Source organism: Otolemur garnettii, unplaced genomic scaffold (genome assembly GCF_000181295.1).
Source record: "Otolemur garnettii isolate 467f Iridium unplaced genomic scaffold, OtoGar3 scaffold00008, whole genome shotgun sequence".
Classification (NCBI taxonomy): Eukaryota; Metazoa; Chordata; class Mammalia; order Primates; family Galagidae; genus Otolemur; species Otolemur garnettii.
Genome location: NW_003852403.1, coordinates 29,323,929 through 29,341,108, shown reverse-complemented (window position 1 = coordinate 29,341,108; position 17,180 = coordinate 29,323,929). Strand labels below are relative to the sequence as shown.

The following is a 17,180-nucleotide window of genomic DNA, read 5'->3' as shown; positions in this document are numbered from 1 at the left end:
AAAAATAAGCAAAGAAAACACTGATTGACCTTCCATCATGTTTACAGGATTTTTGTTTTTGGTGAAAAGGCTAACTGTTTTCATTATAGAACATTTAGAAAACACATATTCAATCTGTATTGAAAAATAGTTCACGTAACTAAATCACAGTTCTAAAGGATGAGAAAGAACATTTTTCTGTTACAATCTTTTGATTTTGCCTTCTTTCTGTGGATAGATTTAACATCTATTTCTACCTTATTTAAATGCATAATAATTCTAACTCTATATATTTCATTATAAATAGGAACTAAAAAGAATTAAACATGCAAGTTTTGGTGATTGTTTAATTTTGCTAAAATTTAGGATGGACACTTAAACAGAGGGCTGCTATTTTGTGGAAATATTTTGCTGATTCCACGGAATGTGCTTGAAAACAAAATCTGTGCTAATTCCTCAAAAGAGTAAAAGGAGCGTCTAATGTAGAACAATAATAAATCCATAATGAAGTGAACTGATATAGTTGTCACATATATATCATATAGGTTTTCAAATATATATACATTAAATTACAGGATAAAGTTCATCCTCCAATAAGCCAATTAACATAATTTTTTAAAAAATGTAAATCTGGAAAAACACACAGTTTAGAATAAAGAAGAAACACAAATCAAATAAGCTTGATAGAAGGGTCCCTCATAGAAGTGGTAGCGAAAGCGATCCACTGATCACAGCCACACAAAAAGAACAGTTTGAAATGAAACAATCCAGAGAGATAACCATTTAACTGCCACATAATAGAAGAGGATATTCTTTAAATATTCCTAAAGTTCAGAGAGACTAGGAGTGTGTTATAGAATAAAACACTAGCAATATTACTTCTAGTGATAATAAGAAAAATTCTATTTGAAGAAGATCTTGATATGAATCTCGTATTAGTTGTTAATTACTGCAGGCAGCCCAAGTGAAAATTTCGACTCCTTCCTCTGCTCTCCATCTTGTGTCACGTTCCTGCTTCCTCAGCACAGTCAGTTTTTCTGTTACTCATTCATAATATTCGCCATGTCTAATCAGCCAGGGATATTGATCCTGCCCCGATTCTGGCTAATTTAAATTAGCAGGGTAAGGCTTAACTTGCAGTCTACTTCCTTGAAGAAATACATGTTTCATTTAGATGACTAAATGCCTGTGAATGTCAACTTTGCCTGTTGATAAAGAAAAGTTCCAGTCTATATCTGGATGTATTCTTGGACTGACTCTGAATCAAATTACTCCTTCTCAATCACACTAAATATTTATATTCATTGAAAGAGGCTCATGTAATCCAAGTAAAGTGTTTCCAAGGAAAGACATAATTTAAACCCATGAGGGAGGGGAGTAGAAGGGAGCTGTCTATGGACCTGGGTTGACACTTTCACTTACTACCTCTACTCATAGCAAGTTGAGGATTGGAGTTGATGAAACTCACGTAGATAAGACATTTATAAAACATGAAACTCACTCACCATTCCGACTCTCTTCATCAATAGCAACTATGGTAGCTGGTGGTCCTCCTCTAGCTAGTTTGCAGTCTAAAGAGAGAAGATAACCAAAGGTAAGAATTAACCACTGCAAGGGCACTCATCATGAGATCGAATACATTGACATTTATATTGAGATTTTTTAAAAAATCCAACCAAATTATTATGTCATTACTGTTACCATTTTTTTTATTTTAAAACTATGTTCAAAGAACTACACATTACCATATTATAATGTGACCACACTGTGTGCCACAAAACTATTCAAATCTTACTGAGAAAACACCAGCAGAGAACACTGGAGAGCAGAAGTCCTTCAGGACTGAGATAATGGGATGGAAATTTAACCCAAAGAAATAACATAAAGAGATGATTAACAAGGATAAATTGTAATTAAAGCTTCACAACAGAAACAAACATAATTGAACTTTAATTGTGATAAAGGGTCTAATTAAAGACAGTGAATAGAATTTTAACAATGCTCTAAAGAGAATAAAACAAAGACAGACAAGCAATGCTCGTGAGGTTGTTTGGGATTTTTGTTTTTGTTTTCTTACCCTCATATTGCCCGTCTGGAGTCAAAAGTATAGAGTCACCAAGGGAAGCAGATAAGAGAAATGGAAGAAAGGAAGGAAGAAAGAATATATGTATATATTTAGTGAGAGATTTAAAGATATAAAAATATTATACAATAACACATGCATCATCTACCGATCTGTGGAAATGGAATATATAAAACATTTATGTCAGATTGTGTAACTGTAATAGAATATTAGTATATTAACTTGATAATATACATCATTAGCATTTTTAAACTACTATAGATAGACCTGAAAACAACCTAAAGTATATTTACATATTTATCATGAACAGATAAAGGCAAATTATTTATAAACAGTCTACTGTTGCTATGTTGAAGACACCTTAAGAATGTAGTTCCTGTCAATCAATAGTGATGATTCATTCGTTATTCCAAACACTGCTAATTCACCGCAAGTGTCAGATGGTAGTGAACATAAAAATAGCATCATGAGCTATAATGGCTATGACAATTAAAATATAAAAACTGAACGGGCAAGATGTCAAGTGTACATTTCTGGGACATCAAGTATTCTCCTAGGAGGCACTCAGGGAGGCTGACAGGGCTGTGCTGGCAGTTATGTATCCATGGCACGCTCCTGCACAGTGTGCAAATTCATTTTGCTTAAAGACATCCAAGTATGTATATTAACTGGCAGAAGACTTCAAGGTTTATTTCGTTATTTATAAAAATGATGTCATTTATTGTGCAAGTGGCCATGAATCCCAAGGCTTTTGGTGAGCGCTGTTCTGTTTTGTAAGGTGTGTACTTTCTTCTAAGAAGCAAGGAAGGTGAGAGAGTCATATTTTTTTCTTTAGTCTTGTCAATATTCAAGGAATTCCAAACTTTAACCTTTTCAGATCTATCATAGCTCATGCTCATACACTTTTTCCTCCCCTTCCCACATCCCCAGACACGGGCCATCTCCATTCTTTCAATGGTTTCCTCACTGGTCTCCCAGAAGCCTATTGTCACCCTACATTCATCTCTTCCTTTCACTAGAATTATTTTCATGTACCCAGATCCAGTGAAAAATAACAGTATTACTTTGCACAAAATCTTCACATGTGTCCTTTGGATTAGAGGGGGGGAAATAGGATAACATTCAAGGTTTTCACGTGGCCTAAGCATCCTTCATTTAGAAATAGGTGACTTGCCCTCAGTCACATTAAATGACTTACTTTAATGGGATATATATGTCACTTCTGGAAATTTTGTTTTTACTTAGATTATTTTTGACCTTATTCCTACCTTTAAAATATCTATTTTTCTTTATAGGATTAGATATTTCACACAAATCACTTGACCAATTTCCTAGTCAGAATTTCTTTTACACCTATATTCTCATAATATTGTGTTTTTCTAGTTCTCTCTTTATATCTTCAAAACACATCAACTCATTCAGTCAGATGTGTATATTAATCACTATATTCTAAACATGGGAATAAATAAAATAGTAAACAGTTCCTTTCCTCAAGGATCTGGGTTGGGAGGAGTAGAGATCAGAAAAACAAAGATACAGAAGCAATCACTCAGGTATAATACAATATGGTACATGTGGAGTCAGTTCTTTAACAAATTTACTAACAACATAATTGACTATGGAAAAAAGAGATAAAACATGAGAAGCGGGAATGGAATAGTGAAATGGAGGAGAAGATTTGTTAAGAAAAAAATAAAAAAAAGAAACCTGACCAAGAACCAAATTATTCGATTACCAAATATCACTTTTGTTCATTTTTTTGAGAGCAGTTACTTTTCAAGATTATTCCCTACAGATACACAGATACACACACACAATGTACCCCTGTATGCTACTGCCTTAGTTGAGACCATGATACCTACAGAGAATAGATTAAGGGCATGTAGAAGAATATATATTTAATCAATAACTTTATGGGCAGGCAGAATAAAAGAAAAGAAAAGAAGGGAGAAGTTAGGTACAAATATTTTAAAGAATTTCACCAGTTGGTTAACTTTAAGGGTAGAATTACTCTATGCAGTTCAACCAAACAATACTCCTCATATCCCAGCCCTATCTAACCCCTCTACCTGTCCCATTTTCATAGTTAATTCTCTAGTCATAAAAAATGAAATTTACATTTCATTTCTATAGAAAGTGCACTTTCTATTCCTTTTCCCTGACTAGTTTATTCCTCTTTCAAGAATCTTCCAAGGCATCACCTCTTCCAACGCACCAGCCCTGGATTGAAATGCCTCTTCTCTGCATCCCTGCAGCATACACTGTATTCTACTGGATTAACTACTCCATCAGGAACATACTGTGTCTTCTGCTTTCAAAAGAGTTCCTTCAGACGAAGACTAAATCAAATTCATTTTGGTAACTTCAGAACCTGGCAAGAACTGGTTGTGAAAGAATGTTGAATTATTCTGAATTGCAATTAGCCAAGCAAACTCTCCCATTGAATATCCTTCATGAGAGCTGCTCAGAAGTCTATTTTTCCTATTTTCTTATCATCAGAAACAACCCATGAGTAGAGGCTCAGCTCCATTCCTCCCAGTCAGAACCCTTTATATTACTCCCCATAAGCTGTAGTCTCCTAGCATATTCCAAACCCCCTCATGAAATATTTTCTTGTACAACACGTACTTCCAGACCAACACAAGAATTTTTTAAATGTATTAGAGACTCACACTAATAGAGGTGAGTCAGACATATAAAAATAATCTATGAATAACATTGCTCATACAAAGTGTTTATTTTGAAATCATGCTTTCATGAAAGTATAATTAGTTTAAAAATTCACCAAAACATTTTTAATAACAAGTATATGCAGAATTGTCTTGCAAAGAAAGTAAATTTGGATGGCATAACCAAGGATTTATTATGCATGCAAAATACACAAATGGAGATGAAAGTGAAGACTGGAAAACACTTTGGGGAATGGTGAGCATTTCTCTATGTTCTGTGGATAACCTGTCATCACAGGAAGTCAGGTTAGCTGCTGATGCCTGTATCTTGGAAACGGACTTCCTTAATCTATTTAATTTCACCCTTGACTGTCCTGGTTAAATAAAAAATTCATTATTTTTCATGCCTAAAATTTCTAACCTCTTAATCTCCACCCATTCCCTATATCCAATTTGTTATAAAGTACAGGGTATGAATACCAATACCTGAAGGCTCAATGGGACTTATTTCTGCCAATTTGTCATCAAGCTAAAAGTAAGCCATGGATTTTTAAATAATCATATGTTAATAAGTTGAATTTAAAACCCAAAAAGAAGAATAAGAATTATATGTACTGACTAATCTCATTGATAGTAAACCCATGATACTCTACTTTTATTGTAGCCTAAAATTTAAGAGCATGATTAAGAACAAGGAAATAATCTAGAATTTTCTAAATATGCAGATTTTTTTTTTTTTTTACCAAGAAAAGAGATCAGCCAGGAAGTGCAACATTATTTCCACCTTTATCCTATTCTCAGACTTCCCTTTAAGGTCAATTTATATATTTTAATAACTAAACTTCAAAACTATTTCAATAACTAAATTTCAAAACTATTCATTCTTTTTGATATATACTAAAATTGTAATTGCAACCTGTATGGTGATGACTTGGGTATTATATTTCCTGCTCACACCTCTCTTCTGAGTCTGGGTCTCATTGTCCAGACAACTAACATTTCCACTTGTAATTTAAAGTTGCCTTAAATACAGTACTGTAAACTGAGTTCTAGTCACTACCCCAGCCTAAACTTGGACTCTTCAGTATATGTTATATCAGTGAATACGATAATTTATACCAAGTAGCATCAGCTAGAAACCAGGGAGTCACCATTTCTACCCATCTCTGCAGTCTTCCAAAATAGACCTAGTATGAATTAGTGAATTAAATTCTTTTTTTTTTTTTTTTTTTTTTTTTTTTTGTGGCTGGGGCTGGGTCTGAACCTGCTACCTCTGGTATATGGGGCCGCTGCCACAGGCGCCACAGCCACAGGAGCCTTTTGAGCCACAGGCGCCACTCTGTGAATTAAATTCTTAAAGGAAAAATTTCTTATATCCACCTTCTGCTTTCAATCCGTGGCACCACAATAATTCCCCCTCTTACCTAATCGAGTAGGTTTGCCCAATTATTCTCCACACAATCTCATCCCCGCTCTGATTTAATTTTTCTATGTTTAACCTTTCATAAATAATCTTCCACAAATAAAAATTGTTTCTTTTTTAATCATTTGGCATTTCTTTTATGTTACAAATGAAAATACATTCATGGTCTATATCCCAAAGCATAATATAATTTTGAATGAAAACTAAATTATTTTATATGGCCTATAAGATCCTGTAAGATTAACTTTCTTCTTCTTCTTCAGCCTAATCTATGTTCATTCTCATCAAAACCATTTCTGATCCCCAGACTAGTAAGATTCAGTACGCTAGGTAAGGTTACACATGCTCATAACTCCCTGTCTCATAGTATCGGTTTATAATTATTTGAGTCCTTCTGGGCAGGAACAACCTATGCCTTGTTTCTGTCTCTCATGGTTCGTCCCCAGGGCACGCTTCCTGGCATGTAGCGATTTTATGCAGTAACTTAATACATACAAGATGAAAGCTCTCAACCAAATCTGCCACAATAAAATTTTGAAAACCATGATATACAACATAATCTTTTTTGTGTGTCCTATTAATCTTTGAAATGTCATGCTCAAATATGAGTACCACTCAAATCACATCCTTCCATTCAACATAGTTTCATTAAACATTGATGAGAAAAAAAAAAGAATTGATTCTAAGTCAGAGGATTGGAGCCACTGTTGGTGTGACGTACACACGCTCTCCCCAGGCCTGCAGTAAGTTTCAAATGTGTGCTGGTCAGGTCCAGCAGCAAGCAGTATGGTTCCGGTCTGAGTGAGTGCAGGTGTAATGTGCCTTTTGATGGGATGGCATCCCCTCTAGGGGTGGTTCCTGCCTTGTCCCTTGAGCTACTGAGGCAAATTTTAGTAATCCACAACCCAGAACAGAAATACTAGATAAAAAACAAACAAACTTACCTGCTTTTTACTAATCTTTTCTAAGTATATGCATAACTCACATTTATTTCCATTTTAATATTGGAAATGTTTTGGTCTATATATAGAAGTGTGGCTCAGAGACAGAAGCAACGTGGAGAAGCAAGTCACTTGAGAGCACAGCTACCACCACGAGCCTCCTCAACAAGCCCAAGAGTGAGATGACCCCAGAGGAGCTACAGAAGCCGGAGGAAGAAGAATTTCACAGGGGTCCTCTCTCTGTGCTCACACAGTCAGTCAAGAACAACACCCAAGTGCTTAATAATTGCCACAATAACAAAAAACTCCTGGGCCAGGTGAAGGCCTTTGATAGGCACTGCAACATGGTGCTGGAGAATGTGAAGGAGATGTGGACTGAGGTCCCCAAAAGTGGCAAGGGTAAGAAGAAGTCCAAGCCAGTCGACAAAGACCACTAATCTCCAACATATTCCTGCGTGGGGACTCGGTCATTGTGGTCCTGCGGAACCCACTTATTGCTGGCATATAGGGCCTTCTTCCCCACTGACAGCTTGCTCCCCTTGTCCTGTGAAGGCCTGCTCTTTGTCATGGGAATAATAAAGCTCTGTGTTTTTTTCTAAAAAAAAAAAAAAAAAAAAAAAAAAAAAGAAGTGTGGTGATCACTTTTGGACCAGAAATATACCCTAAGAACTTAACTCTTGTTTTCATTGATTTGTCTGTGGTAAAATGCTTCCTTATATGTGTTTCACTATGGATAAGTTAAATGAAGACTTACAGTAGTGGGCAAAGGAGGGGCAATATATTAGTATTCTAAGGACAGGATCATTGGTGTTGTCTCAACAGACATATAAGCCTACCATTAAAATAAGAAAGGTATAGATAATTCTGCCGGAATTTAGGATTATTACAAACTAGTCATGAAAGATGATAGAGAGCTCACCATAATACAGAGTGGGAATTAAAAGAGAAGAAAGGAGAAAATGTTTGCTTGTTTCTTATTAACTATAGTTTCTATTAGAACTCCACATTCTGATCATTCAATTGCTTGGAATAAAGAACTAATCTGTAGGAGCAAGATCACTCCCACCACCTATTACTAGTGAAAACGTATTCCAAACTGTTTCATGGCTTTATCAAAATGTACCTTAAAGGAATAAAACGAAAAGGCCTCAGATACCATAGCTTTTATGATATCAAAGATCACATACGCTTTTCTGTTATCTTAGAATTTTAATTAAGTTATTTTCTTACCAGAGGCCAATTATCAGTGAATTATTCTAGCACCTAGCAGAGTATTCGACCTAACATAATCATTCAATAAATTTATGGAATTAGGATATATCTCCCTCTATGGAAAATGAGTAAAATAAATAATCCATTAAATCCTTATCATTAGTAATTTCAATCTTTTGAGGAGTGTTTTGAGATGTTGAAAAAAATTGATTCCTAGTATAGTGGTTAAGAACATGTGCTTTGGAGTCAGAAATTCTAACTTTAAATCTTAATGTTAGCTTTTAATACGGTAGTAGTATAAAATTGGGTGAATTGTTAACCTCCTGTACTTCATTAATGGGGATAAGAGTAGTAGGTATAACGCTTTCATGAATTTTTTATAAGAAGGATAAAATGAGATAATCTATATAATTTCTTAGAATAGTGTTGCCTGGCAAAAAGTCCAGAGGGAATAGACACACACTTACTCTTTTCTAGTTTTATAGTATCGTTATTTTCACAAAGGAATTTATTTGGAGTATCTTTCTATTTGTTTGTTTGTTTTACTTTGATCCAAGAACAGACAGTATAGACTCCCTTGGCTCTTCCTAAATATTCAGCAAGGGCTGACCTTATTTATGTATGGGATTGTGGAATGCATTCTTAATTAAGAACAAAAGCAATTACATGAAATGTCACTAACGGTCTGCAGGGACAGAAATCTCCTAGAATCCCTATCCCAGAGACCAATCTACAGACATTTATTTGAATTTATTAAAGAAAAATAGAATCTTGAACTTGAGGTTTTGAAGAAAAAGTGATAGGGCGCTCATAGTCCATTTCTGGTTTCACTATGGACCTAAAATGCCTTGGTATGACTGAGTAGAAATATCAAGGAAGAGTTGCAGGTTTTCTGAACCTTCTTTTCCCATCGACATTCCTCTATTTTTTTTTATTTTGGAACTATAGAGTCATCTGGTCTCTTGCTCAGGTTTCTGCATATTCTCTCTCTCTCCTCTCTGTCTTAGACACACATACATGGAATCAGTTGCTTACTTCAAAACCATCTGATTTCACATTCAAAGAAGGTACTGCGCTCTCTTTAGATTTCCTGCTACACAAACGTTTTATTTTCATTTGTGTGGCACAAGCAGCAGAACAAGGGCTGTTCTCATTTTTCCCATTGATCTTTGTTGTATGTATTTCCAGGAAAAAAATACACACAGGAGTGAAATCTTTGGACAAGAAATCCTTGTTTTTCATTTTGTCTCATCTAAAAGAAAAAGACTTTGATCTAGACATTTTTTACATTATTTGGGCAGAACTCTAAGTTATACACATAGCATCTAACGCTGCAGTCAAACAAGCCATGGAGTTAAATCATCATGGAAGAAAAAATCAAGTGAGTAATTTTAAGGATATATTAAGTAAGTCATTTTCAACTCAATATCAGGATACACTATTTATGATTACTCTGTCTGCATTAGCATTTACAGACTTTGGGTTTCACCATGGAGGGAGATATATTTATATTGCCTTAGTGTCTTCATGAATTTAATTACATAATTCAATTAAGATTTTACAACAGCATGATATTTATTAAAGATTTTTGCAGTACATCACCACGTTCATCAGGAAAATTTACTGTAGATGCCATGGCTCCCTCTGTACTTTTAAAGAAAATTTTATTTACTTCATTTTATTCTAATCGGTCTGTCACCAACAGCTGATATGCATACGGATGGCCTTTGGTGGGAACAAAAAAACCCTCATTCTTAAGAAGCAGAAGTATTTAAGCAATCAAAATAAAGATGAGGGAGGGGCTTCAGGAAGAAGGCAGAAATTATCAGTAGAAGGCTGCTCTGAAGAGGAGATAAATCATTTTAAGGTTGTTTTGTTCACTGGGGATATCACTGTATATTTTATTTTGTAATTTTATGTAAATGCATTGTCAAAACATGTCTCAAATACAATCCTCATACATATTATTCATACTGTATAACTTAGAAACTGTTTAGATGTCATTTCCGTTGATACTTACAATTCTTCTTTACTTGTCTAAAGTTCCAGCAAGCAAGGATGATTACATTTAGGGAATTTAAGATGGATGGAAAAATTCTTATTCCAAGGTGTACTATCACCACTGACATCAAAAAATTTGGAGAGTTTTGAAGTTTTTTTTAACAGCATTCTTCAAGAAGGACAGCCTAGGTTCAATATTAGCTTCATTTAACCCTTACTCAATTTTAAACCTTTGTAAATTATGTAAATTTTCTGTAGCTCAGTTTCATTATTGGTGAGGCAAGAAAGTAAAAGCAGAACTAAAAGAATCTGTCCTAGCCACCCTGTGCAGGGCTCAGCCAAGTCCCAGCCTTTCTGTTGTCTGTATGTCTCTTCCTTGACACACGCGAGACCTAAATTGTAACCTAGTAACTTCCCTGGACTTTTGTTGCCTTTGCGGGCAGGGGGTCCCACGGGTCTCAAGGATGCAGGGGAATCTGACCTTTCCCCTTGAGCCTGGGACCTTGAGGATGACGTCCTGGCTCTCTCTGTTTTATGACCCTCAGGTGCACTCCTGCCCTGAAAAGTGGATAAAAGAGAGGCAAGAGATTTGAGTCGGGGGCTTGGTTTTGGAGACACACTGGTGTTTCGAGTTTCCCCCTGGCTGGAATAAACCCGCTTCCTCTAATCTACTGGTGCCTGGAGTCTTCTGTCTGCATCGGTTTCCTGGTACATTGGTAAGATAGATGTTATTTCACAGAGTAGTACCTGGCATATGGAAATACTTACTAAGTTTTTGTTAGGTAAATTTTTATTTTAACTGAAGGAGTAAATCATATCCCATTATATTACATATGTCTACATTTTAAAAGCAATGACTTTTATGTATTTTTAAATAGGAATAATTTCTTATAATTTTAACATTCAAAGGAAAACTATATTTTATTAGTAGATAAAATCAAAGGTTTGGGGTCCATATTAGCATTTTGGTTGTGCATTGAACATACTGAATTAGTAACTGACAGTAGATTATTGAGAATACCTCGGGATAACTATATCATGCAAATACTCTCCTTTTTAAAAATTATCAGTATAATGCATATAACTCAACTAAAAAATAACTCTTTTTTGATAACCGACTATTAAACAGTGAAGGTACATCTTCTAGATGTTCTGAACAAGCTGTTGCTGTTCTTCTGAAACCTTCCTGAAATGCTTTTTCTGTTGTTGAGCTTGTTTTAGCACATTGTCCCACTTGTCTTTGTAGCTTATAATTAAAGTATAAAAGAGAAAGAAAAGGATAAGTGTTTGTGTCCATGAGGAAACAAAATTATTCAACGCTTTATGAAAAGCAATTCAAGAGTTTATATCCACGCTGTTTCAGAAAGCTAATTTGCTATTATATTTTCTAATTATTCCTAATGAGGAGGCTCTCAGGAAATTCTCAATTCTGATTCTTGCTTAGATACCCAACAGTGTCAATGGATAAAAGCTGACATATCAACATCACTGTTTAAATGTAGTCTTCAAACAGCAAGATTCTTTGTGTTTACAAACTACTTAAGTGAAATTCTTTGCCACAAGCCAATTATGCGTATAAAATGTAGTAAAAAAGCAGACTCTGTGGATTAAATTTTAAAGCAAAACCTGCAGCATTTAGTTACTTATAATATTAAAGAGCATACCGATGTAAATATCACATCTGTTTTCCAGTTGTGACACATTGTACTAGGAAACAGACCTGCTGCATTTATAAGACATCGTGTAGTCAAGTAATTTTCCTACATAAATGAAATAGGACAGGTTCATATTTCCAAACCTCCCTCCCAAGAATATAGTAATATTTAACTTTTGTTTCCCCATCTAGGATTTAACTGTTTTTCACTTACATATGAAAGAGGGAAATTGTTAGAGGACCCCGAAAGTAGTAGGTATCACTGTCTGACAAAGTTTATATATTGGAATATACAAGTAACAAGAAATTTAGCAATATTTATTCCATTTTTTTATTTTCTTATTTCTCAATGTGATGAACAGAGTCTGAGGTGGAAGGGGAGAGGGTAGGGGCAGAGTCATGAAAAGAAAAAAATCTAACACATAACAAAATAAAACCCAATCACTTCTTACTTTCTTGCCCTCTCAGAGTTTTATGTGATACAACTCCACCTAACAGCAGCTTCCTGAGGGTAATACATCCAGATGTCACCCCAGTGGAAAGTTGAATATAGGACAGTGAGGGCCACAGGAACTTGTATTCTCTCCATTGTTTCATGGTAAAGAGAAAGTGAGAGGGGGTGGTGTCTTCACGAGTCAACTATGTTAAAAATGATATTTCACTTACAGAATGATCCTCTAACAGTTGGTCATATGAACTTGTCCTTTCTTGGTATAGCTGAGTCAAACAGAGTCAAGAAGCCAGGAGAAAAAAAGCACTCAAGACACCTAACACTGCTCTAAAAACGTAATTCTCTGTGAGTCCAGGGGCTGGACTGCCTATTGTAACCCGAGACCAATTTTATCTAAAACAGCTGAGATAATGTGCTGTGACTCCAGGACAACTAATTTTGCCCACTGCCCTTGCTCAAACATCAGAGCGTACCAGCTCCCCAGAACCTCGCTAGTGTCAAAGAACTTCACAAAGAGCAGTACATACATTTCTCTTTTCTTTTTATTATGAATGATACCTCCAACCACGTCCTTGTTCTTTGAACATAGCAAAGGTCAACTGGTCTGCATGTAGCCCCTGAATTGTAATTCTTTCTTCCCAGATAAAACATTAAATTTAGATTCTTCTCTATGTTCTTAGATTGATTTAAACAATATATATATATATATATTGTATCATAAACTTTCCAGAGAGTAATATCAAAAGCATGTAAGGTCAGCAATTTGATGTCCTATATCTTGGGCAAAAGGAAATATTTTATTGGCAAATTTAGCATAAGCCAGTATGGCCTCAGGTTCTAATATGTCTAGAATGAATATGTCCAAATGAATTCTTCCAAGAAAAGTGTGCTAGGATGACCGTTTAGACTTTGGCTTTAAGAAGAAAAGCATATTATTGATAAACCACATTTCTTTTTGGCTTGGAAATTTTCTTCAGAGTTCTAAAAAACTGAAAATAATAAAGTACTGAAGTCAAGTATTTTACCACCTTGGGCATTAAGAGATGATATTTTTGACAATTTTCTATCCCCAGGTACAATATACGATGAGGAAAGCTTTATGTTCTGCTGAGTTTAGCACTCGCGAGGCTCATTGTTAGGTAATCCTCCACAGAGATGCCTACAGTTTTGAAGACCTGCTGCCTTTCTCCAGACTTCCTAGAGGGTGAGACTCTAAATTTTATATCTTTGTGTTCGCTCCTATCACACATTTTCCCCACAGTCAACCCAAAGAACACATTACGGTGTAGTTGATAACTGCTCCCTGCACTGCTCTCCCGGCTGCTTGGTTTTACAATCTTCCATCCATTCTCAGCTTTGTGTGTCTAGTGATGTACACAGAACAGGTTTTCCTACCATGTTTAAAAACACGGAAACACTGGAAAGAACGAAATCAATCTTTTCAGAATCTTGGTTACATTAACCACATTTTATTATTATTTTTAAATATTATTTTAAAAAAAATACGTTATAATCAGAACAAGAACCAGAAAGTGAGCTCAACGTAGTTAAGATCCCCAAAGTCCTTCCTCTAAAGCTCGTGAACTTAACACTTTAGAAAACCTCAGAATGGATTAGAAAACACGAATAAAAGTAGAGAATGGGTAGAAAGAAGAAGACGCGACTAGAGGAAAGTACATTTTCAATTTGAGAGCAAGGACAAAGAAATTACTAAAGTAAATTTAAGAACTCACAAAGCATAGCTGTCTGGAGCAAGTAATGTGTTTCTCTACTAAGACAGCTCCAATATTGCCTTGTGGCACATTGGACTAATTAACAGTTATGTTAATGATCTTAACTAATCATCGTAATATTTAATTCAAAAACTTTTTAAATAATAGAAAAGTTGAAATATATATTTAGAAAGGTTTATATCTTTATAAATGTATAATAAACACAAATGTTAATTAAAATAAAGTGATATTTTCATTGTATCTAATTGCCAAAATTTTTATTAGAAGAATAATCATAGTCTGTGCTTGTTAGAGAATAAGGAAATAAAAGTCATTAGGTAGTTTTAGGACCTCTATGAATTAGATTTTTTGAAAAGAAAGAAGAAAAAGAGAGGAAGGAAGGGAGAGGGAAAAAGAAAGGAGAGAGGAAGGAAGGAAATGAAAAAGGAGAGAAACAAAGAAAAAAAGAGAGGAAGGGAGAAAGGAAAGACAGAGAAGAAAGAGACATCAAAAAGAAAATAAACTTGAAAGGCAACATAGCAAGTAGTTTTAAAAAGTGTACTTTAACTCTGAAATTTTACCGTGGCACTATCCTAAGGCAGAAATAATTAAAAAAAATGTATTTTGTAGTTGAAAGTGCTTATAATAGTAAAGCATTATATAAGTTTATTAAATCATAAATTTGAATGTACTCTGCAGGTGTGAAAGATAACTGTGTCTTGGACCTCTCACTGAAAGCCCTCTTCTTGTAGGTTTATATGTGTTATTGAGGCTGGGAGCTTAAAACTGCATTTCCCAGACTCCATTGCAGGTAGGGTTTCCCTGGTGGTCTGCCAGGCAGAACATAGTCTAATGACAATTGGAAGAAAAGAAAGGAACAAGGGAGGCAAAGGCAACTCAACTAATCATAATGCAGAAAGTATAGGGTTCTATGGGGGCAGGTGTTGTGGAGAAATCAGTGTCAGCCCCAGGGTATGTTCTGTTGCAGGTTACACACCACTGGGATTTCCTCTCAAAAGTTTAGATGTGTACTTAGCTATTCCCTTGGCTCTCTTCATCTTGCCTCTGGAGCATGCAAGCTTCGTTTTCTGATTCTTTTAAGTCACTTGCATTAAGTCACTTTCATTGCATTCCAAATGAAAGAGGCTATTTAGAGCTATCATGTCTACTATGAAATCTTATGAATGAATAAGCCATTAAAATAAATATATAACTATGCTGTTGAAGAAATTTTGATATAATTAGCAATGACATGAAAAGGTAAAAAAAATAAAAAGCAGATTTTAGAGCTGTAGAGAAATTCTGTGCTTATTTTTAACTGTGCCTATAAACTACTTTCAATATAAAAAATCTAAATAAATAAGTTATTCTTTTTTTTTTTTTTTTCAGACGAAGCCTCAAGCTATCCCCCTGGGTAGAGTGCTATGACATCACAGCTCACAGCAACCCCAACTCCTGGGCTCAAGCGAGTCTCCTGCCTCAGTCTCCCAAGTAGCTGGGACTACAGGCTCCCAAATTTGCAAAATTTTACCATAGGAAGCACAGAAGATTTATAAAATACTGGCAATATTTCATTTCTGATTGTGGGTAGAGGTGGCATAAATACTCATTTTTTTGTAATATTATTGATTTTTAAACATTGCAAATATTTCAGATATCCTTTTGTGTATCTTGATATACATAACATTTTTTTTTTTTTTTGAGACAGAGCTTCAAGCTGTCCCCCTGGGTAGAGTGCTGTGGCATCACAGCTCACAGCAACCTCCAACTCCTGGGCTCAAGCGAGTCTCCTGCCTCAGTCTCCTAAGTAGCTGGGACTACAGGTGCCCGCCACAACGCCCGGCCATTTTTTGGTTGCAGCCATCATTGTTGTTTGGTGGGCCCAGGCTGGGGATTCAAACCCGCCACCTTAGGTGTATGTGGCTGGCGCCTTAGCCGCTTGAGTCATAAGTTATTCTTATTAGTGCTTTCCTATTGATCACAATTCCTAAATTATTCTGGCATTGCGTCTTGGATTTATAATAAGAAAATATGTGCAAACGTAATTTGGAAGCAAAAATAAGGATCCTCACTTTTCTAGAGAACTACTTATGGTGACTATCACAGAGATTCTAAAAAGAAAATATAATCATATACATAAAAAAGAGTGCTGTGATACCTGTTACATTGTAATATGTTTTGATTTAAAATTCTTTTAGCCGTAGGAGATGCCTTGTCACCCCCTTGACACACTGACTTTCCTTTTTCACCTGCCACACGAGCAACAGTTATTCCTTAACACCCCCTTCAACACAGCAGGATCCTCAGCAATTCAGATTTGGAAATATGACACATGGCACCAATGGCAGCATGACAGGGTCTCAAAGAGTCAACTGAGCTGGAGTCTCTTGCTTTCTGAAGGCTGTCATGGCATTGTAGGAAAGCCACGGGCAGGAGCTTCACATTAGATGAGAGACAGACACTCCCCAGTGAAGAGCTATCATTCACTCTGTGTTGGTTTGTATTTCTCATCAGAACTGCAACTAGCCTCTCTACTTCAACTGCATTTTTCTTCCATTTCTTGTGCAGTGAGACCTGTTCCACCATGAACAAAATAAGGTAACAATGATTCTGAAACAGAAAATACACTAGATGAGCAAGCAGAAGTTTAATATGACATTTAACCGTCCTGATTGTTTCCTCAAAAAAAAGTTTTATATAGATAGCAAGCTGTCTTGCCATTCAGCTTCTGCCACTATTCTCTATGCTTACTATTTTTTTTTTCTTTTAAAAATGTTATATATGGGCGGCGCCTGTGGCTCAAAGGAGTAGGGCACCAGCCCCACATGCCAGAGGAGGTGGGTTTAAACCCAGCCCAGCCTTAAGGCTCGGCGTCTGTGGCTCAAGTGGCTAAGGCCTCAGCCATATACACCTAAGGTGGCAGGTTTGAATCCAGCCTGGGCCTGCCAAACAACAATGACGGCTGTAACCAAAAAATAGCCGGGCATTGTGGTGGGTGCCTGTGTTCCCAGCTACTTGGGAGGCTGAGGCAGGAGACTCGCTTGAGCCCAGGAGT

The 17,180-nt window shown here is 35.8% G+C and overlaps 1 protein-coding gene and 1 pseudogene across 16 annotated transcripts in view; one reads left to right on the top strand and one right to left on the bottom strand.

Moving 5' to 3' along the window:
* PCDH15 (protocadherin related 15) overlaps nt 1-17,180 on the bottom strand; it is a 691,874-nt gene that overhangs the window by 584,649 nt on the left and 90,045 nt on the right. For 10 of the 16 annotated variants that reach the window (XM_003783650.1, XM_023509543.1, XM_023509544.1 and 7 more), the window contains exon 2: nt 1,485-1,550. The exons of 3 other annotated variants lie outside the window; for them this stretch is intronic. In XM_003783650.1, coding sequence (XP_003783698.1) covers nt 1,485-1,550 — 66 coding nt within the window. Of the gene's footprint in view, nt 1-1,484; nt 1,551-2,056; nt 2,072-17,180 lie in introns of all 16 variants that reach the window. 3 more of the 16 variants (XM_003783651.1, XM_003783653.1, XM_003783661.1) reach the window with 1 other exon arrangement.
* Nucleotides 7,249-7,603, top strand: LOC105886384 (annotated as a pseudogene).